Source organism: Glandiceps talaboti, chromosome 23, assembly GCF_964340395.1.
Source record: "Glandiceps talaboti chromosome 23, keGlaTala1.1, whole genome shotgun sequence".
Classification (NCBI taxonomy): Eukaryota; Metazoa; Hemichordata; class Enteropneusta; family Spengelidae; genus Glandiceps; species Glandiceps talaboti.
Window position 1 is genome coordinate 620,001 of NC_135571.1, and position 27,500 is coordinate 647,500.

The 27,500-nt window shown below is 35.6% G+C and overlaps 4 protein-coding genes across 4 annotated transcripts; 1 reads left to right on the top strand and 3 right to left on the bottom strand.

Moving 5' to 3' along the window:
- Positions 1-760: 760 nt before the first annotated feature.
- Positions 761-2,041, bottom strand: LOC144453111 (low affinity immunoglobulin epsilon Fc receptor-like). The gene is made up of 3 exons (XM_078144388.1): positions 1,686-2,041; positions 1,333-1,412; positions 761-798 (listed from the first exon to the last, which is right to left on the bottom strand). The coding sequence occupies exons 1-3, from the start codon at positions 2,009-2,011 to the stop codon at positions 761-763; spliced, it is 444 nt and encodes a 147-aa protein (XP_078000514.1). The 5' UTR covers positions 2,012-2,041.
- Positions 2,042-8,427: 6,386 nt separating this feature from the next.
- Positions 8,428-12,893, bottom strand: LOC144452980 (C-type lectin mosGCTL-1-like). The gene is made up of 6 exons (XM_078144227.1): positions 12,842-12,893; positions 11,438-11,508; positions 11,097-11,130; positions 9,992-10,364; positions 8,971-9,062; positions 8,428-8,681 (listed from the first exon to the last, which is right to left on the bottom strand). Exons 2-6 carry the CDS (start codon positions 11,498-11,500, stop codon positions 8,653-8,655), a joined length of 591 nt encoding a protein of 196 aa, XP_078000353.1. The 5' UTR covers positions 11,501-11,508; positions 12,842-12,893; the 3' UTR covers positions 8,428-8,652.
- Positions 12,894-15,174: 2,281 nt separating this feature from the next.
- On the top strand, positions 15,175-19,408 carry LOC144453022 (perlucin-like protein). Its single transcript, XM_078144287.1, has 6 exons — positions 15,175-15,224; positions 16,081-16,133; positions 16,474-16,495; positions 16,836-17,199; positions 18,563-18,642; positions 19,224-19,408. The coding sequence occupies exons 2-6, from the start codon at positions 16,086-16,088 to the stop codon at positions 19,250-19,252; spliced, it is 543 nt and encodes a 180-aa protein (XP_078000413.1). The 5' UTR covers positions 15,175-15,224; positions 16,081-16,085; the 3' UTR covers positions 19,253-19,408.
- Positions 19,409-22,732: 3,324 nt separating this feature from the next.
- Positions 22,733-24,250, bottom strand: LOC144453112 (perlucin-like protein). Its single transcript, XM_078144389.1, has 2 exons — positions 23,937-24,250; positions 22,733-22,850 (listed from the first exon to the last, which is right to left on the bottom strand). The coding sequence occupies exons 1-2, from the start codon at positions 24,248-24,250 to the stop codon at positions 22,733-22,735; spliced, it is 432 nt and encodes a 143-aa protein (XP_078000515.1).
- Between the last annotated feature and the right edge of the window lie 3,250 nt (positions 24,251-27,500).

Consider the following 27,500-nt stretch of genomic DNA (forward strand, 5'->3'; position numbering starts at 1 on the left):
ACAGCTTTAACTTTTTTACAGTATGGCTGTCAACTCTGTTTTATATTGCGTACGTACGTACATACATACATACATACATACATACATACATACATACATACATACATACATACATACATACATACAGACATACAGACATACATACATACATACACATACATGCATACATACATACATACATACATACATACACGCATACATACATACACACATACATGTATACATACACACACACACACACACATACATACATACATACATACATACATACATACATACATACATACATGCATACATGCATACATACATACATACATACATACGTATGTATACATTATCTAACCAATACATACATTATCTTACCAGTACATTTCCAAATAGTCAAGAACCAAACGAAATCTTTATTGCATGAGCAGCTCTACATATTTTATTTCGTAAATGTACTCTAAAGAGAACATCTAAGTGACTGTTTTGTTCGAATATAAGTACAGTAATATATTGTTGAGATTGAAAGACATACATAGTAATTTTCGTTTGTGACGTAAGAAATTATGCAAATTATGATAACAGATAACCTGTTTTGTATCGATAAATGTACGTGCTATAAATTATGTGTCTAGCGAAACTGCAAAGAGCAAATTGCAATTTTAACAGTTGAGTCGACTGAGTTGTTGTCACGGAAGTGACGTCATGTTGACGCAATTCAGTATGGTGATGTAAAGGAACTGCTGTCATACGTGTCAATGGGACGAAATGTCGGTTACTGTATTTCTGGAATGCCATCACAACAACAGGTATCTGAAATGAATGAAAGGAAAATAGCTTCAAAATCAATTAAAACTTGGTCAATTGTAAATAAATGCCAATTAATAGTGTTTTTATAGCGGCGTAGGTATTCGCTCGTGAATTATTTTGATACATCGAATTGTAAACCAACCACTTGAATGGACTACACGTCGATTGTATTCTCTGTATCTTTCTTTTCCTCTCTCTGTCCTCCTGTCTCCATCTGCCTGTCACTGTCTCAGTAATATCAGTATGCGTCTCTCTTCCTTTATACATGTATGTATGTATGTATGTATGTATGTATGTATGTATGTATGTATGTATGTATGTATGACGGACGGACGGACGGACGGACGGACGGACGGACGGACGGACGGACGGACGGACGGACGGACAGACAGACAGACAGACAGACAGACAGACAGACAGACAGACAGACAGACAGACAGACAGACAGACAGACAGACAGACAGACAGACAGACAGACAGACTGACTGACTGACTGACTGACTGACTGACTGACTGACTGACAAACTAACAACTTACTTGGAATCTCGCACACAAAGCCTTTTGGTCTATAATCGCAGTATTCGTCATCCCACTTGCCTTGTCTATTACCTCGAAACCTAAAAATAAAACCAAACACATTTGAACCTGTCCACACTATATCCCCTCAGTTACATATACTATGAAAGTACACAGTTCTACAGACATTCGAACCTGTCCACACTATATCCCCTCAGTTACATATACTATGAAAGTACACAGTTCTACAGACATTCGAACCTGTCCACACTATATCCCCTCAGTTAGATATACAGATATTCATAAAGAAATACTGAATCGGTAGGAATGGAGTATGCATTGCAAGTATCTACGAGATCGATAATATCGCCTACCAGAGTTGTACGCAGTCTTGTCCCTTCGTATCCTGTTTTTCATTGTCATTTGGTTCACCGGTTGCCCAGTTTGTGTACGGATTGCACCTATTTACTTCAGTTCCATCACTCCATACGTACGTGCCTTCCACTGTTTTATCATTCAGGCCGATAAAGAAGCCTTTGTTTTCAATACAAGAGCTATCATCAAGTTCGTTGTCCATAATCAATTTACGAATTAGCGTATCGGTCGCTGCATCTTTTAGGTTAGCCAACATTCCTCCACGTGATTTACACACAGCCGCAGCACTCTGGGCATAGGTTAAATTTGGTAGTCGATCTTCCATTTCGCAAAAAACTTCATACCTCACACAGACGCATGCTTGAGCAGCTGTTGATAAGACCATAAGATAACATTAGAACATGTCATTTCCGGTTATAACAAACGTAATACCACACAATACAAGTCAAGCATTATATGTACAATAACATGAATATATGACGTTTGGAGCCACTTTCTTATCTTTGATATTATACTATTATGTGTGGACGAAACTACAATTTATGTTAATTTGGTTTATCACATATATATTCCTTTAAGATGGGAAAGTTAAAGCCGTTTAAAAAATAAACAAAAAACACCATATTCGTTTCCGAACTCAGCCGACAGAACGACATCTTAAAGTAGGTCCATAACGACGCATAAGTATGCACAAAAACCAGATTCAGACGATAAGATATTTAATCTATTCATTGATTGAAAGAGACCACGAAATTTTCAATAATAGTTTTAGATGTATTCTAATATAAGGATGTCATGAGGGTTTACACTGTTAACTATTGATGATGTCATGAGGGTTTACACTGTTAACTATTGATGATGTCATGAGGGTTTACACTGTTAACTATTGAGGATGTCATGAGGGTTTACACTGTTAACTATTGATGATGTCATGAGGGTTTACACTGTTAACTATTGATGATGTCATGAGGGTTTACACTGTTAACTATTGAGGATGTCATGAGGGTTTACACTGAACACATATTGCCTGGCCATGAGGGCTATAGCACCCGTTTATTACACCCGAGGGACTGTGAGTTACCAGAATCACATGCTATTTCCCGAGGCCAAAGGCCAAGGGAAATAGCATGTGATTCTGGTAACTCACAGTCACGAGGGGGTAATGAACGGGTGCTATAGCCCGAATATAGGCCAGGCAATATGTGTTTTATAATATACCTCATGCTGTGAACTCGCGGTGGCAGACGACATCGTCAGAAGCTGCCATTTTGACCTGCTGTGAACGCGCGGTGGTCACGTGACTATGTAAAAATTGATGGGACTATTTCCCCAAGGGAAGTAGTCATTCTATTTTCCTATCACGTGACTGATTCTAGCGAATCATGGCACAGTATTATCACTAGGTATATTATAATGTTAACTATTGAGGATGCCATGAGGGTTTACACTGTTAACTATTGAGGATGTCGAGGGCGGAGTGAGACTGTTGACTTCTATTCTCTACTTTGCTTACCTATTGTAACACATATGACAAGGCACATAAACGGTCCTACAATTTACACAGTATGTAATCATGGCTATATGTTCAACTGAAGTGAGTACACACAAAACCTGTCTAGTCTATGGCACTAGATCTAGTGACTATATATGCTAGCTCTCACCAACTATCCGCTTGTGACAGCATCAATATAAACCCGTTTTTGAACTTTGAAAATTTCCACTCGAACTGATGGGTCGCAATGAGGAGTGATTACACTACGTCAGACTATTGCGACTATATTCAAATGAAGATATTATGTAAATGAGCTTCTCCGCTAAGATTTACTTAGAAGTTACAGTATACGTGACAAAATTTACACATTGGCTAATATTATTTAAATGATTCTGTACTAACAGTTGGGCCAGTTCTATCATCAGAGATGTGGCTAATATATAAAGTTTACACCTATAATAGCACAAGCCGATAGGTGAAGAGAGCTAGCTTGGTTACTCTGTCACGTAGACAGCTAGTATAGTACAAACACAATTAATAGATTTAATATATACTTCAGCAAATCTATGTCGGCACCCCCTCCATGTTTGAAGCGATTTAACGTGTACAAGGGGGTTTGGAAACTGAGATGATTTTGTAAACTTCCAAATTTATAAGTACCCAGAAAATGATATCATCAGTTACCAGTTGGTCAGACAGAGTTCATAGTTTCAAAAAAATATAATGAAATATAATAGTGCAGTAAAACCCAACAGAGACAAAACGCAGGATTCAAACCACTGCAAAATATATATTCCAGATAAGAAAAACAACAGTTGGTGAGTTACATTAATAAATATATGATATTGTTTTGAAAAAAAATGTAGATGAAATTTTGAGTACAGAATTTAAATACATACCAGGACAGGATCCATCCTAAATTGTTGGAGTTGGGAGTAAGGGGGAAAAAGGAAAAAAACGACAACATGAGAAGTTTTGTTTTTTACATCGTAATTTTCGATATATCTCTTATGATTTGGTAGACATTATAGTTCCTGATTTACATTTAAAGGCCCTACTTTGTGTATAAATTGGGATTGTATTAAGATGACGGCTTTTACACCCATTATGCTACATGACTTTGACCATGTGACACGCTCACAAAGCTCACAGAGTACCTATAAAACTGCAGCCTAATGTCAGACATCTGTGTTATGAATATACAGGAAAGAAACCGGTCACTGTATTATTCAAAATAGTTGTGTTTTTTAAATGAATTTGGTGAAAACAACAACAACAACAACAACAACAACAACAACAACAACAACAACAACATGGCAATGTAAGGGACGATCACAATGTCGCACGCGCTCATGAATAAACGAAGTTAGTCGGTTTAGAACACCCATCGACATCGACATATGTATACCATGATGAAAATTATAGCGTTCACACCACTACAATCGATGCAATGTAAACCAATGTTGGTAAACATATTAAAATAGTCTACCTTAACCCAGCACTGTGTATCACATTAGAAGTAAATTTTAATCAACTTATCAACATCTCAGTAATAAATACAGAACCTGTTATTTTTGGAGGCGTGAAAGTTTTCGAAATTTGGTTAGAAGTGCGAAAATGAAGTTCAGTAATCGCTATTGACGTCAGACCCCCTCCACCTAAATGAACTACGTTCGAATGTTTTTTTTTTTGAGCTTGTGTGACATTATGCGATCGTCCCTAGCAATACCATACACGATGTTCGGGAATATGTCCAAGCCTTCTGTTGCTTTTGATCTAGCTGGGGGGGGGGGGGGGAGGGGGAGGAGGAGTTGAATTTAAATGAATTTGAAGATGTTTAATTCGCGAGCTCATGCACTTTTGGTGAGCTTGGTAACGCTATACTAATGGTATATATATGATATGTATGATACATTGATTTACGTATGTGTGAAAAAAACTTACATTTTCATCATCAGCTCTGGAAATTGCAGCCAGTGTCAAGATTAAATATAATACCAGCAACATTGTCGATACCTGTGATCAATAAAGTATTTACTGTTATAAGTATATGTAATAGACGTATTCCTTGACAAATATATTTGACCGAAGTCTTATCATACTCCACTGATTGTACGCGTTTCAGCTATTAATATACTTGATACGCTTTTATTAGAATGGTCAGGTAGTTGTGAACTATAGATTGTCTGCACGAACACAAACACAGCACAGCACAAACAAACAAACATACACACATATGCATACAGACAGACATATCCACGTACACATACACATATACACACAGTCAAACATATTAACTATACACGTACATACGTACGTCGATACATACACACACATACATACATACATACATACATACATACATACATACATACATACATACATACATACATACATACATACATACATACATACACACACATACGCACACACACATACACACAGTTTTGTATTTGAATCCCTTGCGAACAAATTCCATACTGGCAATATTAGATTTATGGTAATCCTGAGGAAGTATGTAAACATTCACGTAAATACAGAAATATAATGGTATATGCATAGTTAGATAGTTTGTTTGAAATCCTGTTATAGGCAGTGGGGAAGAGCATGCAGTTTTCAAACTGCTAAATCACTGTCACTTACCTTCGTCGGCTCAGCTCAAGTCGATTGGAAAAATGTTATATCTGTGTTTGTACCTAAACTTATATATAGGTAAATCTCCTAACATGATGAAATGTTTCTTTGCTCTTTGTCAAATTCACAACTCCTATAATCTGAACATAGCTGTTTTCATAATACTTCAGTAGAGAGAGAGGTCTTTGGTCTAAACAAGTTACAGAATGACAACCATACGGTGCAATGCTAATTTCCTTCATCTCATTGACAGCTTTATTGTCCATTTCTATCGTCATTACAGAATGGAAAGTAGGGTAAACAACTTCCAATTACTCAATTTTTCGACCACTCTCACGACATCCATTAACCATATGGACAGGATCAGTACTTGAGACATTTAACCATCTGGTCCACGCATCAAATGACTAATTTTGCAAATAAAAAGACAAATAAATGTGGCAATATTTTGACCTCAGATACAAGTGTTCTTTCAAATATATCCTCTGTCAGATTTGACGACGTAAAGCAATCTGTCAGTTAAGTTCTATATGGACGTACCTGGCGTTCGTATTATTAATTTCCGATATTGTAATGTCTCGTCTCTTATGACGATTCACATGAACAGTTCTATTATCAAAATCTAATGTGTTTGCTGGTGGTAAGTTGGACATTTTGATGGTTAATATATATATATATATATATATATATATATATATATATATATATATATATATATATATATATATATATATATATATATATATATATATATATATATATATATATATATAGTTTTGGTAGTACTGGAACTCTTTCTTGGGTGTAACTCGGAGTTTCACGCATATTGCGATCGCAATATGCGTGAAACTCCGAGTTACACCCAAGAAAGAGTTCCAGTACTACCAAAACTATTACGCTCTGCCACTGCGGTATAGAGCACTGTCTTATAGCAGATTGATACTCACCGAGTTATATATATATATATATAAATATATATATATATATATATATATATATATATATATATATATATATATATATATATATATATATATATATATATATATAATTCAAAAGAATAAGGATGTAATAAGTCGTTACTCAGAGTTTCACGCTTCGAGCGATCACCTTCAAACAACTAAATTGGATTGTCTATGTCGGTACATACACCTAATGTTTGTATGTATACCTTGACAACCCCAATTTAGTTATCTGAAGATCGCTCGAAGCGTGAAACTCTGAGTAACGACTTATTACATCCTTATTCTTTTGAATTAAGTATATACTCCTCTGCTACTAATATTTGCATCGAGCACTGTTCTCTCCAGCGAGACACTTACATTTGTATGTATGTATGTATGTATGTATGTATGTATGTGGGACGTAACATTTCTTATACACAAGCAGATACTTTCAACTGCATAATAAACAATTATAGCGATGCCACGTGCACTTTAGATGTAGAAACACACGATTAATAATAATTATATATATGTGTAGACATTAAGTAAGCAACCATAATGCAGCCATTGAAATCATTCATTGAAGTCCAGCTGTAAACTTTACATTACTAGCATATTTCTTCTACACTTAAAGAATAGCAATGCTTGTCATTTTTCAATGTGATAAGAAATCCTGCCGTGTGTCTATTCCTGTGTAAAGCAACATCGGATCCCATGCATATGATTGAAATGCTGATAACCATGTTAGTACTATGAGAAGAGTGTATACTTTAAGTTTTCAATTCAGGAACTAATTTTACAATCTTAATGAACTTTAGAATGTGCGAATTCTTTGAAAATATCATACCAGTTATACCTGTAACATTATGTGCTATCTTGAAATGCCAGCCATTTACATTTTCTTAAATACATTTATGACGCAAGAATGACATATATAGTCAATGAAAGCAACGTCATTTAAAGTGAAAGCTTTCTTCTGCAAATTGTTAGTTTCGCCATAGACCCTACACTCGTGTAGGGTCTATGGTTTCGCTTACTTTATTATAAATAACCATTTGTAAAGTATTTATGATAATCTTGATATAATATAGTTTTCTCTGCTTTATCTCAATGACATAACATATGGTACACAGAATGTCATCATAAAGATTCGACAGGCAAATTTAAAAGAAGTGTGTTTTCAACTATCCACTAATTACCAGTGCTGTGTTATTGGGGTTCTATTTGGAAAGCATGTCTACCCTGGCCTTCACTCATCAATCAACAGCGTGGATGGATGGATGGATGGATGGATGGATGAATGGATGAATATATTTCATATTCGGACTCTCTGCAAACTTCCCTCCACTGTTTAGTTATACTGTGTGATGTTTTGTCACTGGATGCATCTAGCCGCACTTGAAAGATATGCTATCCTTATTCAATGGCTATTTGTTTTACCAATCTCATTCCAGAGCATCGACTTCCGCCGAGAGCTTGTCATACATACATCGGAATGAATAAACAGAGTCACTCACTCACTCACTCACTCACTCACTCACTCGCTCGCTCGCTAACCAACTCGCTCGGTCACTCGCTCGCATGCTGACACGCACACGTATGCATGCACGCACGCACACACACACACTACACATGGTAGCTTAAAGATTTAACACATAACTACGTACAGAATACAGTTTGGAAGACTAGCATATATAGTCAATTTATTCACACTACAATGAAAGCAATAACGTCAAATGAAAAGAAAATGAAAATGACTCTATGGACGTGAAATGAAAGATACAAAGGAATTATAATGACCAACTAGGCCACATAACTAATACTAAATAGAGAGTTTGCTTGTCATTAATCTGTCGGATAACACTGTATTTGTTTCTGGTGTTGGTGATGGTTCAATTACGCCATGTCAGTGCAACAACATGTGTCTGCAAGAAAAATGATCAATTGTAAATTATGATATCAAGCCATAACACATTAGTTCCATGTCTGATCATCATGTCTTCCTGGTTGATTTTCTGTCTACCTTTCCTTGTCACTACATATCTTGTCTGTCATGCTCGACATCGAACCATATCTCTGTTTACCCTTAATCCGCTTATCTACATCTAACCATCAGACTATACAGCACACAGTAATTCAACGTTTCAGTTCATACAGCATACAGTAATTCAACGTTTTAATCTAGCACGGAAGACCTTTCTCAGGAATACTTACTTGGTATTTCACATATGATACCCTTCTTTCGGTGGTTACAGTATTCATCGTCCCATTCTCCAACGATGCCACCGTGTCTGTTTGGTTTAAACCTAGTCGTATAAAAACAATATAAAACAGCGTCATCTATCAGAGTGTACAAAACTGACAGTTTGCAGTCGAAAGCTCTCAGCTTATCAACAGCGCCCTCTATCAAGGAGTGAACAAGACTGACAGTTTGCAGTCGAAAAGCTCCCAACTTATCAACAAAATGAAAAGCTTGTTCCAGTTAATAATGGTGTTGTAAGACACTAATATTGTATAGAATCATACGAAGCATTTAAAGACCAATTTGAGTTACAAAAGAAAAGATCTGAAGTGAAGCAAGGGATCAATTCCGTGATATTTTCTTTACTGTACAGCGCCCTACACGGTGTTACTAGAGTTATGTTTCGATTTATCTAGGAAAGTCTTCAACACTGTGTGGCGCCATTCACACACGCCAGTACTTTCATTTTCCCTATGCTCTATATTCATGTTAAATTAATTCTCTTGAATGAGAATGAAAGTACATGGTTACGTATCAGTCGACGAGCTAAGCTTGCTTCCTGTGTTTGGTAATGAAATAAATTATTTACAAGACAATTTACAGCAAAAAAAAAAAAAATAAAAAATAAAATTACGGGAAACTACCCACATGAATGCAGTAACCTTGAATCAAATATGTATTGCAGTACTCTTGCCGTAATTGAAAAACACTTCTCGTAAATGAAGAACATGTATTAAGATTGTGTTGCCATTTACAGATATTTCTACAAAATAACTTGGCGTATTTTACAATTTATCTCAATAGGATGATACTACGTACAAAAATAAAAAATCCCTACTTTAACTGAAAAAAAAACACATTATAGAAATACAATTAATCAGAAAATAATATCAGGTATGAGAATGTAAAGAGAATATGAAAAGACAATAACACTTATCAGAATGTAAGTAAACTTACCATAATTAACACTTATCAGAATGTAAGTAAACTTACCATAATTGTGCACAGTCCTGTCCTTTAGGATCCTTCTTGGTGTTATTGTCTGGTTCGCCTTCTGCCCAGTTGGTATAGAGATTATCACAGTCGCCAAGTGGTTCACCGTCACCCCAGACATAAACACCCTCTTGAGCTATGTCATTCAATCCAATCCAAAAACCACTTTTAGCTATGCAACTAGTGTTGTACAAGTGTTTCTCTAGTATCAAATTAACTACGGCGACGTTACTAGCGTTTGTCTTTAGATTAGCGAGCCTTCCACCATATTCTGCACAAATGTCATCTGCCGCCTGTCGGAGGGTCTTTCCGGCGTCCGGTTTTGGTTGATCGCAGAAGATCTCATATTTCATACAGGCACAATAAAGCTCATCTATTGAGCAAAGGTAAACAATAAATATTTACTCGTATCAGCTTCAAATTAAATATAACACTAGTTAGTTATTAATATTAAAGTTAAGAATGATATCTAGCAGCCAGTTCTGGTGATCGATGACAGATCTGAGAGCGAGAGATGACAGATCTGAGGGAGAGAGAGAGAGAGAGAGAGAGAGAGAGAGAGAGAGAGAGAGAGAGAGAGAGAGAGAGAGAGAGAGAGAGAGAGAGAGAGAGAGAGAGAGAGAGAGAGAGAGAGAGAGAGAGAGAGAGAGAGAGAGAGAGAGAGAGAGAGAGAGAGAGAGAGAGAGAGAGAGGGGGTAAAGGGGGCAGCTGTTTTTGAGCTTTTCATGTATTATTCACATAATTGAAATCAAAAGAGAAAAAAGTTCAGGCCGTAGAACTCAATGTATTGCAATTGATATAGTTCATATGTTTTATTACAGTTCGTTATGTTCTTTAATTTCACACACGGCATTCTCGATACTCCAAATTATGCTAAACATATTCAAATGTCCATTCAATTTGTAATAGTTAAAGTCAATAGCGAGAGAGGGGGAGGGGAAGAGAGAGGGAGGAGGGAGAGATGGAGGGAGATTGGGGGGAGAGATAGAGAGACGCAGACAGACAAACTAACAAACCCTTAATAAAACGTGATCTTAGGGGAGGTAGCATTCTAACATTTTATGAACGCAATCAAGAACGAAATAAGAAGGGGATTGATTCTCACCTGGGCATATATCCTCCGAATTTAGTTCAGCCACCTGGTTGAAAGATAGATAAGGAAATAGTAAATAGCTCAAAAAACAATCACAACTAACGTAGGAAAAATGCATGAAACCTTTTTATGCGATTCATTCTGGTATTTCATGGGGTAATGGTATTGGAGATACTATAGGTAACTCATGGGGCAATGGTGGTGGTGGTGGTGGTGGGGGTGGTGGTGGCGATGATGATGATGATGATGATGATGATGATGATGATGACGACGACGATGATGATGATGATGATCATCATCATCATCATCATCATGATGACAACGTTGCTGTAAAAACAGTAAAATGAACCTACCTCTTCTACCCCAAAAGTAACAACAGCAGCACAAAGGGTTAAGAAAACCAGCTTAAAAATCATTCTGTCGTCTGAAAAAAGAAGAAATAAGATTTCGATGACAAACATAAAGCTGTACTAGCTACAACTGGGAATTATATACGTGAACAGTATTTAATCACTTGAGGGTAAACTATTGTTGTGGCTGTATACATCGTAAATAAAATAAAATTGACTTTGGGTCATTATTGACTTTAGGTTTGTCTGTCTGTCTGTCTGTCTGTCTGTCTGTCTGTCTGTCTGTCTGTCTGTCTGTCTGTCTGTGTATTAATGTTTGTATTGTAAAATATATGTTTACAGCTACAAAAATAGTTTACCCTCTCTTCCCCTCCCTCCCCCTCTCCTCCCTCCCTTCTTCCCCTCCCTCCCTACCCTCCCTCCCCTCCCTCCCCCTCTCTGTCTCTGTCTCTCTGTCTCTATCTGTCTCTCTCTCTGTCTCTCTCTGTCTCTCTGTCTCTGTCTGTCTGTCTCTCTCTCTCTCTCTCTCTCTCTCTCTCTCTCTCTCTCTCTTTCAGATCTCTCTCTCATATCATAAACATCTGCATAATATCGACCTTGATTAACATGTACAATGTCTATTTATTTGCATGTATGTGAACAATTTCCAGTGAATACACTGTGGTTGTCTGATCGACAAATGATACTCCAGTTACAACTAGTACAGTTTTAACATGGTGACAGATTCAAAACCGAGCTTTCGCTCTAAATTGAAACTTGCCACTACTCTACCAATAGATTATATTGGCAACAACTAATTAACATATACTATGTGACTTTAGTTGTTGCAACTAGTGCACATTTAAACCATTCGTAGATTTACACTACACTTTGAATGTTTCCCTTTTTTGAAACACCCAACATCACCCCAACGCCTCACTGACATGAGCCAAGTCTCGGAAGAACCTGATGCAATGGCAATTGTGCATGTGTAGAGGCGAGGAAGGAATTGGTAAGTAAGCATATCATAAAATAGGTAATAACTAAGTTGGAAAACATAAAGTTAATGAATAGATGTAACTAAATCCTAATTCCGAAGCGCCCGATTACGCTTTATGCTCATCAATTCGAAATTTTAAATTGTTATGACCATGATAAATTTCCTCAGTTTTTCCAACTCCTCTAAACAGAGATGAACCTAATAGTATTCGAGATTTAAAATGTTAAAATGCCTTCCGCACACAGTTTAGAGTTTAAACTTGTTGTATTACATCACCCTGCAATATACAGTGTAACACTTTAAGACATTCTGTTTGCATAATATTTCATTTTGAGTGACCATTTAACAATATCGAGACGTTGATCACGCTGACAACTGAAACTATTTTTCAAATGAAGAATGTTAAGCAATAAATAGAATTTACTTACCTTGTCTTATTGTCGACGCTTACAGAATTCAATACGTCTTTCTGTCCCCAGGTCTGTGGTAAAAGTTTCCAGTTTAACCACTTTTTATAACATGAAATAAGCCAGGGGTGTCACTTTTGTGGTGACGAAAGTCCAAATATGATGTTGTTATACATGGCAAGTAAACTATTTGTTTAGGGACGTACATAGCAAGACCAAAGACGAGCACCCCCGTGTCAATTGTTGAGTAATTGAGGCAAATGTTAGCTCTACTAGATAAACACTTCAACTATTTGCAATTGTGTAAAATGAAAATAAAATGGTGACAATGTGCGTGGAAAACGTAACACCTGTGTTATTAATATTTGATTTTATTGAATTACACATTTCAAATTGTCATTGCGTATATTTTACAATACAAACATTGATAAACAGACAGACAGCCAGACAGAAAGCCAGACAGACAGACAGACAGACAGACAGACAGACAGACAGACAGACAGACAGACAGACAGACAGACAGACAGACAGACAGTGAAGGGAAGGAGTGAGTGGAGAGGAGGGATTGGTAGTTGGATGGTTGATTGGTTGGAGCAGGCGGACAGAAGGACGGACGACAGAGAGCAAGATTTTTTGATAAATGGGTCGCTACATACATACATACATACATACATACATACATACATACATACATACATACATACATACACTTACATGCATACATACATACATACATACATACATACATACATACGTACGTGCATACATACATACATACACTTACATGCATGCATGTATACATACATACATACATACATACATACATACATACATACATACATACATACATACACTTACATGCATGCATGCATACATACATACATACATACATACATACATACATACATACATACATACATACATACATACATACATCAGGGGGGTTTTCTTTGCTCTCCGTCTTCACTCAGAACAATTTTGGTGAGATAAGAAATGAAACAACAAACAATTATAACAGTAATGTCATTAGGGTTTTGAGAATTATTTCGGGTTAGTGTTATAAGGAAGTCCCCGGTAATACTAGTACGGGATGGGTTTATGAAAACTTGGGTTGGGTCATCAGCCCTTGCCAACAACACTCGTCTACAAAAGACATCTTAAGAATGTCGTCTGGTAATGTGGGTGGATATCTTTTAAAGTACACTGTTCCTCTTGTTTATCATTCTAACCGAGTCAGAAAATGTCACCAGGGCGTTTAAGAAATAAATCATTTTTAGAAAATAACAAAAACATTTTTTTTTACCAGGCTCTTTTAACCCTGAGCCAACTTTATTTCACGTGTTTAATCTCGTTATCTTTCAGAATATAGGTTTCTCTTTTCTGACATCAGACATTACACATGATATCAAAATTAGAATTGTTAAAAGTTAAAATTCACAAAAAATGGGGTATGTCCTCTGAGCACTAACCCCTTGATTTGAAGGAATACCGTCAACTATTCCAAGTTTTAGATAAAATAGTTTTCTTTGATATCGAAACGACAACCATAAGAACAGGTCCCCGGGAGTCATGTCCGGGGATAGAAATAAAAAAGACGTGTTTTAGTCGAATGACAATATACTGTGTGAGTATGCATTGTTCATTGTTTGCAGAGTAGCATAAAGGAACTCTCTCGTCAATGTGAAAATTGGTGTTTTAATTTGTACAGGTGATCTTTATTACTATTTACTGTATCTTTTGAAATTTTATCTCTACTAATGGGCTCACTTTGGCGACCGCTTGGTTTGTAATGTGTCGTTATCTGTGGACATATGACAGTACATGAATGTATTCCTTTTTATCGTGTAAACATGATATCAAATGAATATTACATTCAATACTTTGATATTAAACAAATGTTCCGGAAATCTACTAACACCTGGTTGAATTCCCATTGCGATACATGACGGTAGTGACATCTCAAAGTGTGACGAATTACTTTTGCTTTTATTTTCATGGGAACTTTTCAATAAGTAAAATCTGGCATTACATACATTTTTGTGTTTTCGAAGAGCATGGCAAATTTTAATTTTCCTGATATCATGAAATAATTATTAGTCTCGAAGACGGATTTTTAGCAGATGTGAGTAAATACGAGATAATAGGATGACGCAAATTGAAAATTATTTTAATATTTGATCTGTAATTAACAGATAGAAGCCTTTTAGTACGGGGGAGTTAGTCCTATTTTTAAAGTTGGAGGGCATCTGCATTATTCTGAAGAGTTCTCAGGATCGCAATTACATGGAAGGCACCCCCGTTCAGCATCAATCGATATAATGGGCTGAGATTGGTACTGATACATCCACAACCGCTGAGTTGAGGGCAGAGTTTCATCAAAGAACGAAGAAGCCAACAAACTAAGGTAAGCTTAGCTTCGTTTGTATGTTTGCAATATCCTTCGTTAACGTTATTGGTGTTGTTACTGTCAACCGAATATATGATAGTATGGTCCTTCGTCTGCGGTAGAACAAATAGCATTAAAAATTATCTTTTTTTTCTTTTTCATACTTTCTTATCCTTTTCTGCTTCATTTTATGTATGTATGTATGTATGTATGTATGTATGTATGTATGTATGTATGTATGTATGTATGTATGTATGTATGTATGTACCTACCTACCTACCTACCTACATACCTGCCTGTCTGCCTGCCTGCCTGCCTACCTGCCTACCTGCCTACCTACCTACCTACCAACATTTCTATCTATCTATCTATCTATCTATCTATCTATCTATCTATCTATCTATCTATCTATCTATCTATCTATCTATCTATCTATCTATCTATCTATCTATCTATCTATCTATCTATCTATCTATCTATCTATCTATCTATCTATCTATACAAATGTATCATAATTATGCATATATATATAATGTACTAGACAGTATATTGTTGGTTTTCAATAACATATCTCATTTTGCTTCTCAATATTTCAAGTTTGCAATCTTTGTATCAAAGAAATCGTAAAGTATATTGTTCAGAAAATACACCGTAGTCTTTAAATATCTATCTACGTTTATATTACCCCTGTGTAGTTGGTAGACGTGAGGGGTTGACCAATAGACCCTGTATAGTGGTGCGTTAAATTTAGAATTCGTTCTTTATGATTAAGTACATAAATCTTCGATGATGCGAATAAATAGCCATACTGTAGTAAGATAAATGGAATACTGAAACAGATCAGTAAATATTTGTGGTGATTCTTTTTTTCCAGACAAAATGGAGTTCAAATTGATAGCAATATTAGTCTTGGGGATATCTATAACGGTGAGTATAGTTTGGTGTTACTTTACAATGTGGTTCTCTAAATGCATTCATTTTTAACTAGCGTTCAACTTTAACGAGTCTTAGACTAGAATAGTGCCCTAGGGAAAATATAAATACGAATAGTGTCCCGTGTCTATTCAAATTAAGACCACTATGGGTCACTTTTTATACCACGTGACACGGTCTAAGCCAATGACACGTAGTTTAGTAGTTGAAATAATACAACGTTTGAATACGAAAGTTATGTAATCATCAAAGCCATTGAATAAGAGACACCTAATATCATGAATTCTGCCCAAAAATGACGTCACAGTTATTTGTTTTCTTCTTTTTTTCAAAGCAATCGTACGGCTACAAGCCTGGTAAGTCAGACTTTTCTCTAATTATTAAAGTTACTAGGTATAGCAAGTGACAGTTACCATTCATGTACATGCCAAGTGTGTCACCATGATATTCAGATCCCAATTAAAAATAAATAGTCAAAAAATATCCATGTTCTGCTGTACATGTTTTCTATGCATTTATGCTGACATCTGTTAGACCTTGCATGTCCAATGAATTAGGAAACGCCCTTGGTGTACGCGGTATAAAACCATGAAATGAATCCTCAAAATGCACGTTTACGAAAATGCATTTATTCCCTAAAATGCGACCCATTAATATTTGTCATATTTGTCATTTGATGTGTAATTTACTCAACAGTGGCGAGTGTCTGTTTGTGCAGGAAATTTGAGATCTACTGCGAAAGGCACCAGCCAAATATTGCAGGACGCACCTTACAGGAAGGAGCTAGTGATCTCTGTGCTAGTCGTGGTGGCCATCTTGCCCATATCGACAACCAGGAACTTCACGATGGTATTAGAAACCGTATTATTGAAAAGGGGGCTGATGGGCCACCTTGTATTGACAATTATGGTTTCTGGACTGGTATGAATGACATCGCGATTGAAGGTGATTATGTATGGACTGACGGAACTCCGACATGTTATATTGGCTGGGCGAGCAGTGAACCGGATAATAACACAAAACTCGATCCTGCAAACGGCCAGGATTGTGCCCAACTATGGTATTTAACTATTTATCTATCACTATCAGTCTCACTGTCTATCTATATCATTCTCTCAATCTCTGTCTTCCTGGCTTACTACTGTCTGTCTGTCTGTCTGTCTGTCTGTCTGTCTGTCTGTCTGTCTGTCTGTCTGTCTGTCTGTCTGTCTGTCTGTCTGTCTGTCTGTCTGTCTGTCTGTCTGTCTGTCCGTACGTACGTACGTATTTACGTATGTATGTATGTATGTATGTATGTATGTATGTATGTATGTATGTATGTATGTATGTATGTATGTATGTGTGTGTGTATGTACGCATATATGCATATATGTATATTTGTTTGTTTGTTTGTTTGTTTGTTTGCATGCATGTATAACCCATCACTATTCTATGGCCGTCGTTAAAATGTCTTCTGGTTTAGCGAAATAAGAAAATTACTAAAAAGTCAAATGGACCATTTTACGTGTAAATTAAGGGCATTATTAAGACATTAAAAATACTATCATCTATATTGTAGTTATGCTCGATAAGACCATGAAACAATTACACTTTTAAATGTACCAAAATGAAAATATCCTGCCATACATGTTTTTTATATTGGTTTATGGTTTTGATTACCCCTAGAAGGCACTAGAACATTCTTCACTTAATGTGTGTATTTCTCCTTTTCCTTGTTTCCTTTTATAAGATAATTATGTGAGTCCCACTCGGATGTATGTAGCACATTTTAAACATCGGTGTCGTAGTATCAATAAAATAATTCATAGACAAAGATTTTGTTATCAATTGACAGAGACTTGAGTCAAAGGGCAGCAGGAATGTGTTTGTCTTGGAATACTGATAAAGTCACGTGACTTGAAGCTAGTTTTATGCTTTCGATTTCTTGTAACATGAGAAATCCACGAGACTAAGAGAACAAGTGAATGTTGTTGCTATATTTCAACAAAGTAATCAGTTTACCCACGTTCGAGTGAAAATTGTTATCAGAGTATGTTATTGGATTTATAGTAATGTGTTGCTCCAGTGTCTGTATTTTCATGAAACTGACGTGTCTTGTTTCGTGGTAAGGGAATACAAATTTATTGATTGACAGTAACAAAGGAGTAACACTGTTTGAGATCAAATAGTATGTATATTTTAACAAATTGAAGTATTGATGGGTAGAGATCAAATCAATTGGTTTATTTAACCACTTGCTGTCTATTTATTCAGATACTAACCAAAGTAAGGGTGAAACTGGTGTTATTCTTTCAATAGAGGTATGAATTTTCAATTAAGTCGCCAACGATAGTTTTGTAACAATGATTGTTAATTGGTGCGATCAGGTCACGTGATCCAGCGATCAGGTCACGTGATAATAGGATGATGTTTTTCTCCAACAGGTTTAGATTTGGCGAAAACGGATTAACGGATGATGAATATTGTGATGTACGATCCAAGGGAATAATTTGTGAAATGACAAGTAAGTTATTACAAAATATTAAATATTGAAGAATTGTATTTGCAATTCAATTCTATTTTATTAAATGTTAATATAGTAGTCTTTGAATTAGGTCACAGAATAAATAATGTATCGAAGAAAATGGCTTTCACTTTTACAATGACAGTAGTGGTTATCATAGGTTTGTGACAGTGAAAATGCTAACATGCTAGCGAATCAAGCCTGTATTATGCCTAACGTAAAATTAAACATGTTATCACAGGTATGTTTAATTCAAAAGATCCTCATCAATAACGATATGGTTGTGGGTGAAAAATCAAAGTAATATTTATTTGTTATTAAAATATGTAATGTAAGATCAAACCTTCAAATGCGTCACATAAAGATTTATTATTATTTATTTATTATTATTATTATTATTATTATTAATCTTTGTTTTACTAATAAAGTCTCTCTCTCTCTTTTTCTCTGTCTGTCTGTCTGTCTGTCTGTCTGTCTGTCTGTCTGTCTGTCTGTCTGTCTGTCTCTCTGTCTCTCTGTCTGTCTGTCTGTCTGTCTGTCTGTCTGTCTGTCTCTCTCTCTCTGTCTCTCTCTCTCTCTAGGTTCATGCTGTTGCAACAACTTCATATAATCAAAATCTACAGCTCTATCCAACAACTTTCAACTTATCATGACGCGATTCATTGATTTCCTGTCCAGCATTTTTTCTTACATGTATCTACTCTCAGTCATTTATTGTGATATGTAACTTCAAACTACTCTTTCCCCTCCAAATAAACATTGATGTTCAGCAAAGATTTTGTGTTACTTGTTTGAATGTGTATTAGATATATGCATGTCCCTTCTGGTTAATGTGGTGAGTCATGCGAGATAGAGCTATAATTTTACCAATATGGCACAAAAGTAAAGGTAGTTGATATATCCTGTATTTAATTGTACCCGAAGATTCTCATTCTCCCCTATGTTACCATTCGAATATTCTGGATACGACCGCGGAATCCGAGCATTCGGCTAACTAGAATAGACACAGACTAAAACTATTATTGCGAAATGCTGATATATGCAATTGAATGGACATTGGTTAACTATTCTCACAGTATCTTGGTATTTGGTGATGACTTCATTTCTACGATCGTGTTGTGTATAGTTTTTGGGGACTTGTGTGGCATTATAAGCACAGGAATATTGTTGCTATCACAACCTTGAGTAATCTGCCACATGACCATGTTTTAGTTTGTGTCTATCTAAGTCAATTGAAAGGTTGGTTTCCGAAGCAGTATTTTCTGTGGGTAAAGCTATCCTAAGACTGTTCTTTCCTATAGTATATTGCTAGTATACTGTATTGTTGCTACGTATACACAACGACAAACGTTGATCGATGATCCAGAGTATTTAATGCATATATAGAACCATAGAAGGCATCATTCAACACGGCATAGGCAGTTGTATTGGAGGTGGATGTGGAGCTTCCAACCATCTTCAACAGCTAATGATGCGATATCTAATGACCCCCCCCCCCCTCTCTCTCTCTCTCTCTCTCTCTCTCTCTCTCTCTCTCTCTCTCTCTCTCTCTCTCTCTCTCTCTCTCTCTCTCTCTCTCTCTCTCTCTCTCTCTCTCTCTCTCTCTGACAACTTACAGCAATTGCCGACAATCCCATTCGTATTGTAACGGCAGAATTCCACATATTATCATTTATGTGGATGCATACGGACTTACATAGCACAATTAAACATGCTTACGCCTACAGAATGCAGATTAGATGCCCAGGTTAGCCACTTTATTCAAACTAAAATGAAAGTCATTTTTGCCAATACAATATTGAGGAGATAAAAGCAATGCACAGGACAAGAAGTTAAAATGTACAAAGAAGTTACAACGAAATCGAAAAAATAAGCGATAGGTAAAGGATGACTATGGGTTGTTGTTCAGCACAAGATTACGAACGTGTTCGAGTAATTAAGTCAGGTTACTGGCAGCAACACGTGTCTGTAAGAAGAACAATAGATAATGCTATATTGTACAATAAGTGTACATATGTACTACTAATAGATAATGCAGTATTGTAGAATAAGTAGACGTGTACTACCAATAGATAATGCTGTATTGTAGAATAAGTATACATATGTACTACCAATAGATAATGTTGTATTGTACAATAAGTATACATATGTACTACCAATAGATAATGCTGTATTGTACAATAAGTATACATATGTACTACCAATAGATAATGCTATATTGTACAATAAGTATACATATGTACTACCAATAGATAATGCTGTATTGTACAATAAGTAGACATGTGTACTACTAATAGATAATGTTGTATTGTACAATAAGTATACATATGTACTACCAATAGATAATGTTGCATTGTACAATAAGTATACATGTGTACTACCAATAGATAATGCTGTATTGTAGAATAAGTATACATATGTACTACCAATAGATAATGTTGTATTGTAGAATAAGTATACATATGTAGTACCAATAGATAATGTTGTATTGTATAATAAGTATACATATGTACTACCAATAGATAATGTTGTATTGTACAATAAGTATACATATGTACTACCAATAGATAATGTTGTATTGTAGAATAAGTATACATATGTAGTACCAATAGATAATGTTGTATTGTACAATAAGTATACATATGTACTACCAATAGATAATGTTGTATTGTATAATAAGTATGCATATGTAGTACCAATAGATAATGTTGTATTGTAGAATAAGTATACATATGTAGTACCAATAGATAATGTTGTATTGTACAATAAGTATACATATGTAGTACCAATAGATAATGTTGTATTGTACAATAAGTATACATATGTACTACCAATAGATAATGTTGTATTGTACAATAAGTATGCATATGTACTACCAATAGATAATGTTGTATTGTAGAATAAGTATACATATGTACTACCAATAGATAATGTTGTATTGTACAATAAGTATACATATGTACTACCAATAGATAATGCTGTATTGTACAATAAGTATACATGTGTACTACTAATAGATAATGTTGTATTGTCGAATAAGTATACATATGTAGTACCAATAGATAATGCTATATTGTACAATAAGTATACATATGTAGTACCAATAGATAATGCTGTATTGTATAATAAGTATACATATGTACTACCAATAGATAATGTTGTATTGTAGAATAAGTATACATATGTACTACCAATAGATAATGTTGTATTGTACAATAAGTAGACATATGTACTACCAATAGATAATGCTGTATTGTATAACAAGTATGCATATGTAGTACCAATAGATAATGTTGTATTGTACAATAAGTATACATATGTACTACCAATAGATAATGTTGTATTGTACAATAAGTATGCATATGTAGTACCAATAGATAATGTTGTATTGTACAATAAGTATACATATGTACTACCAATAGATAATGTTGTATTGTATAATAAGTATACATATGTAGTACCAATAGATAATGTTGTATTGTATAATAAGTAGACATATGTACTACCAATAGATAATGCTGTATTGTATAACAAGTATGCATATGTAGTACCAATAGATAATGTTGTATTGTATAACAAGTATACATATGTAGTACCAATAGATAATGTTGTATTGTACAATAAGTATACATATGTACTACCAATAGATAATGTTGTATTGTACAATAAGTATACATATGTACTACCAATAGATAATGCTGTATTGTACAATAAGTATACATACTACCAAACTAGAGAGACTATAGAGTTTCAATTACATCTCACACAGCGTATATTGTAACAAATTACACAAATAAGATAATGCACTGATAACCTGTCTGTCTATTTATCTGTCTGTCTATCGATCTATCTATCTGTCTGTCTGCCTGTCTGTCTGTCTGTCTGTCTGTCTGTCTGTCTGTCTGTCTGTCTGTCTCTGTCTGTCTGTCAGGTGGTGTGTTTGTTTCAATTTCATATCATATCACTCTCTATATATATACATATGTGATTGTGTGTGTGTGTATGTGTGTGTGTGTGTGTGTGTGTGTATGTGTGTGTGTGTGTGTGTGTGTGTGTGTGTGTGTGTGTGTGTGTGTGTGTGTGTGTAATTCTACATGTTTGAATCCTCTGTCTCAATATACTTACTTTGTATTTCACAGATTACTCCCTTGCCTCGTTCACTACAGTATTCATCATCCCACTGTCCAACAGTTCCTTTTTTGTTAAACCTGGTGATCGATCAAATTGACAATAATGTACAATGATATATAAAACTTAAGAAATAGGTCGTTGTATTGATGGTAGCCATATGTCTTAATACTTCAAGGCAAAATACCTGTCTGCATTAACAGCAAGTATATCCTGCAAATATTTGTTACAAAGAGAAATATTGTCCTATAGAGACTGATTGATATCATTATTTTGTCTGACATGACTATGACTCCACAGTGAAACCAAAATTCGAGAAGACTTCGATTGCCCGGAACTAGACAGATGTAACTCTTATCCTTTGACACATCTGTAGTAGTTGAAATATGTCCTAATTGTTCTAAGCCATCAATTTTATAAAGGGCAACTCAGTGTGTAAATCTCGTATAGAAACACGAGCGCATTCTTAGACTGTGTGTCAAAAATACGACAACTTTAAAATCATGATTTGAGGACATTTCAATTATAGTGCATCTAGTCTGTACTATTACAGAACACTGGCTACAATTGAAATGGGTAAATACACCAATAATAGGACGCTTCTGAATGAAATGAATGAATGAATGAATGAATGAATGAATGAATGAATGAATGAATGAAGGGAGGGAAAGAATGAATGAAGGAAGGAAGGAAGGAGGGAAAGAATGAATGAAGGAAGGAAGGAAGGAAGGAAATTTATTTTACCAGATAACAAAAGTAAGCTACACTTTCAAAGAAACATATGATACAATTATACACCAGATACAAATATACAAAATGACTACAAAAGAAGTACACAATATGTTATCTTATATGTGGACCACAGGGACACTTATAGGAAGGTAAAGACACTTGTCAGACTGTAAGGACAGATTTATTGGAAGTTAATGATATTTATCAGAAAGTAGAGACACTTATTACAGGGTAAGGACACTTGTTGGAAAGTAAGGACACTTATCGGGAGGTAAGGATACTTTATTGGAAGGTAAGTATACTTATCAGAATGTAAGGACACTTGAGGTAAAGATATTTGTTATAAGGTAATAATGACACTTATTTGAAGGTAATGAGAAGGTAAGGACACTTTCAGTTTGTAAGGATATTTATTTGAAGGTATGGACACTTACCATAATTGTCCACAGTCCTGTCCTTTACGACCCTTCTTCTTATTATTGTTTGGTTCGCCATCTGCCCAGTTTTTGTATGGATTATTACAGTTGCCAAGTCGATCATCGTCACCCCAGGCATAGACACCCTCACCAGTTATGTCATTCAATCCAATCCAAAACCCATTTTTAACTTTTTTGTCCAAACCGTTAGCTAGGATCATGTCGACTACAGCAATGTTACTAGCGTTTGTTTTCAGATTAGCGAGAGTACCACCAATTTCGACACAGAAGTCCTTTGCTGCCCGCCAATATGACCCCCTTTTTGGTTTCATTTTGTCAGTGAAGATCTCATATCTTACACAGGAACAATAAAGCTCATCTATATAGTGAAAAAAACCACACGGAATTATTAAATCGTTTGTTTGTTTGCTGGTCGATTGCTTTGTGTATAGATAATTCATATGATATATAAAATCAATGTAAGCTAGTTTACCAAAAAGTTCTTCAGGTGAACTTTACACGATGTTTGCTGACATTGGTGTATTTTATCGTCTTGCCTGACAAATATTTTAACACTTAGAAGTAAAAGTCAGCGGCGGGGTAACCTTCACATTTTGAGCCAGCCACGCCGTCTGTCATGACCCGGACAGCTGATGATTACACATACTTAGATATTGAATCTTGGAAGGCAAACAAATTCATCCTGTTTTTTTGGTAAATCTCCCTTTAAGTGATATAAACGGGGGCAATATTTTATAACTTTGTCTTCATTATTCCAGTATAGACGACATTTTGACGAATACAGGATAGACTGAAATTATTACTCACCTGGGCATTCCTTTGATTTATGAAAGGAAAGAGAAATTGTAATAAACAAATGTAAGTGTGAGACATAATAAGTTTAACTAATAGTTTTGTTTTGTTTTATTATTATTTGTAAGTGTGAGACATAATAAGTTTAACTATTGTTTTGTAAGTGTGAGACATAATAAGTTTAACTTTTGTTTTGTAAGTGTGAGACATAATAAGTTTAACTATTGTTTTGTAAGTGTGAGACGTAATAAGTTTAACTATTATTTGTAAGTGTGAGACATAATAAGTTTAACTATTATTTGTAAGAGTGAGACATAATAAGTTTAACTATTGTTTTGTAAGAGTGAGACATAATAAGTTTAACTAATAGTTTTGTTTTGTTTTATTATTATTTGTAAGTGTGAGACATAATAAGTTTAACTATTGTTTTGTAAGTGTGAGACATAATAAGTTTAACTATTGTTTTGTAAGTGTGAGACATAATAAGTTTAACTAATAGTTTTGTTTTGTTTTATTATTATTTGTAAGTGTGAGACATAATAAGTTTAACTAATAGTTTTGTTTTGTTTTATTATTATTTGTAAGTGTGAGACATAATAAGTTTAACTATTATTTGTAAGCGTGGGACATAATAAGTTTAACTATTGTTTTGTAAGAGTGAGACATAATAAGTTTAACTAATAGTATTGTTTTGTGAATTCAAAGGATAATCATATGATGCTATACTTTAGCAATAAATCTATTTGTTGGAGAACAACGACGACAATGATAGTGATGATGATGGTGATGGTTTTGCTGCTGGTGGTGGTGGTGGTGTTGGCCATTTCTTGATGTTGTTGTTGTTATCGTTGGTGGTGGTGGTGGTGATGGGGGTTTTGCTGGTGGTGATAGTGATGGTGATGAAGGTTTTGCTGGTGGTGATGGTGTTGGTGTTTGTAGTCATTTGGTGTTGTTGTTGGTGGTGGTGGTGGTGGTGATGGTGGTGGTGGTGGTGGTGGTGGAGGTGTTGTTGTTGTTGTTGTTGTTGGTGGTGGTGGTGGTGGTGGTGGTGGTGGGGGTGGGGGTGGTGGTGGTGGTGGTGGGGGTGTTGTCGTTGTTGTTGTTGTTGTTGTTGTTGTTGTTGTTGTTGTTGTTGGTGGTGGTGGTGGTGGTGGTGGTGGTGGTGGTGGTGGTGGTGGTGAAGAAGGAGGTTGTGATAACCAGGTTTGACGTTAGTGAAGTAATATTCATAAAATATCAAAGAGGCAACTGACAGTAAAATAACACTTACTTCTGTTGACCCAAGATTAACAACGGCAGCCCAAACAATGAAGAATGTAATCTTATAAAACATATTGCAGTCTGAAAAAGAAAAAAAATGTATGATAAAAAAAACCACTACATATATACTACATATACAACGAGAGCTTCAAAAGACGTCTAATGACAACATCGAGAGACACGCATGGCGGTGTTTCGAATGCCCAATTACTATAACGGGTATGAGAGATTGGGCAATGAACGGATAGCTGGAACAAGTGAACATTGAAAGAACCAAACTGCGTTTTTAATACCATCGGACAGTCCAAAAACAGATGCTCTAGGTTTTCTGTATCACCACAGTGTTGGCAATCTGCATTGGCACTAAGCTTACTGAGATGCAAATAGTGTTTGCTGAGTGGATCGCGATATACACTTTCTAACTTTGGTCTTGTGGTGGTCGGTATTGACAAAATGTCATGCCAAGGTGTCGGTAGTCTGTCAGCATGTTTGGTGTCGAATATCTTCTTAAAAAACAGGTGGTAAATGTCTTTTGGCACAGTTTTTTGAAGTACACCTGTTCTTAGTCCCCGTCTCCTTTGTATGAAATATTGAAGTGGTACAACGAGGGATTGCCTACTTCGACGTCATTTTGGCTGAAAAAATGATCAATTTGTTGAGTCTATTTTACTGGTATTGACTTCCAAATCAGTTGTATTGCCTTTTCAAACAATCTTAAAGAATATACGTGGATATTGTCTTGTATTTCCAGACAATTGTTTTTGCGTTTTAGTCAAGTTTGATAAGATCTCTAATCGACACGACTTTGCCGTCAATAAAGTGTTGTAAAAAGAGAGGTTGTTGTTGTATACGGCATGAAATATGTCTGGATTGGGACAAAGCGGTCCAGAAAGAATATCTGTCAATGTCAAGGGATCCCCACTCCGCTCTGGAGAGAGGGACTTCCATGTATGTATGGTCTGTTGATAGAAAGGCGGGAGATTGTCAAAAGTTATAGATGGTAGAAGGTCCAAAAGGAATACTCTAGTTCCATAACGAAGATCAGCGATTTTTCCAAGGAAATATTCAGAGTAGTTTCGCATGGGATGATTGGAGTCGTAGTAAAAAATTATACGTATGTACATCATGCGAAATGTTTCAATTTTACTTTATATGTGAACCAGGCCTTGTCCGCCATGTCAATCAGGCATGTATAATAGTTCAATTATTTGGGTATTCTAATATCATCTCGTTTGTCATGGTCGCCCGCCAAAGAGCATTTAGCGGCCAAGGGTTGCAAAGCTCTCTATCAAATTCAAATCGTTATTACAAAATTGGGTGGTCTTCCACTTAAACAGGCTTTCAAACTCTTTGACACCTGCGTTGTTCCAGCTATTTGCTATGGAGCGGAGATCTGGGGTTACGAGGTTTCCCACACTATAGAGACTGTCCAATTTAAGTTATGTCGTTTCGTTTTGGGTGTTAACTCAATTGTGAACACTGACGCTCTGCTAGGGGAATGTGGTAGGT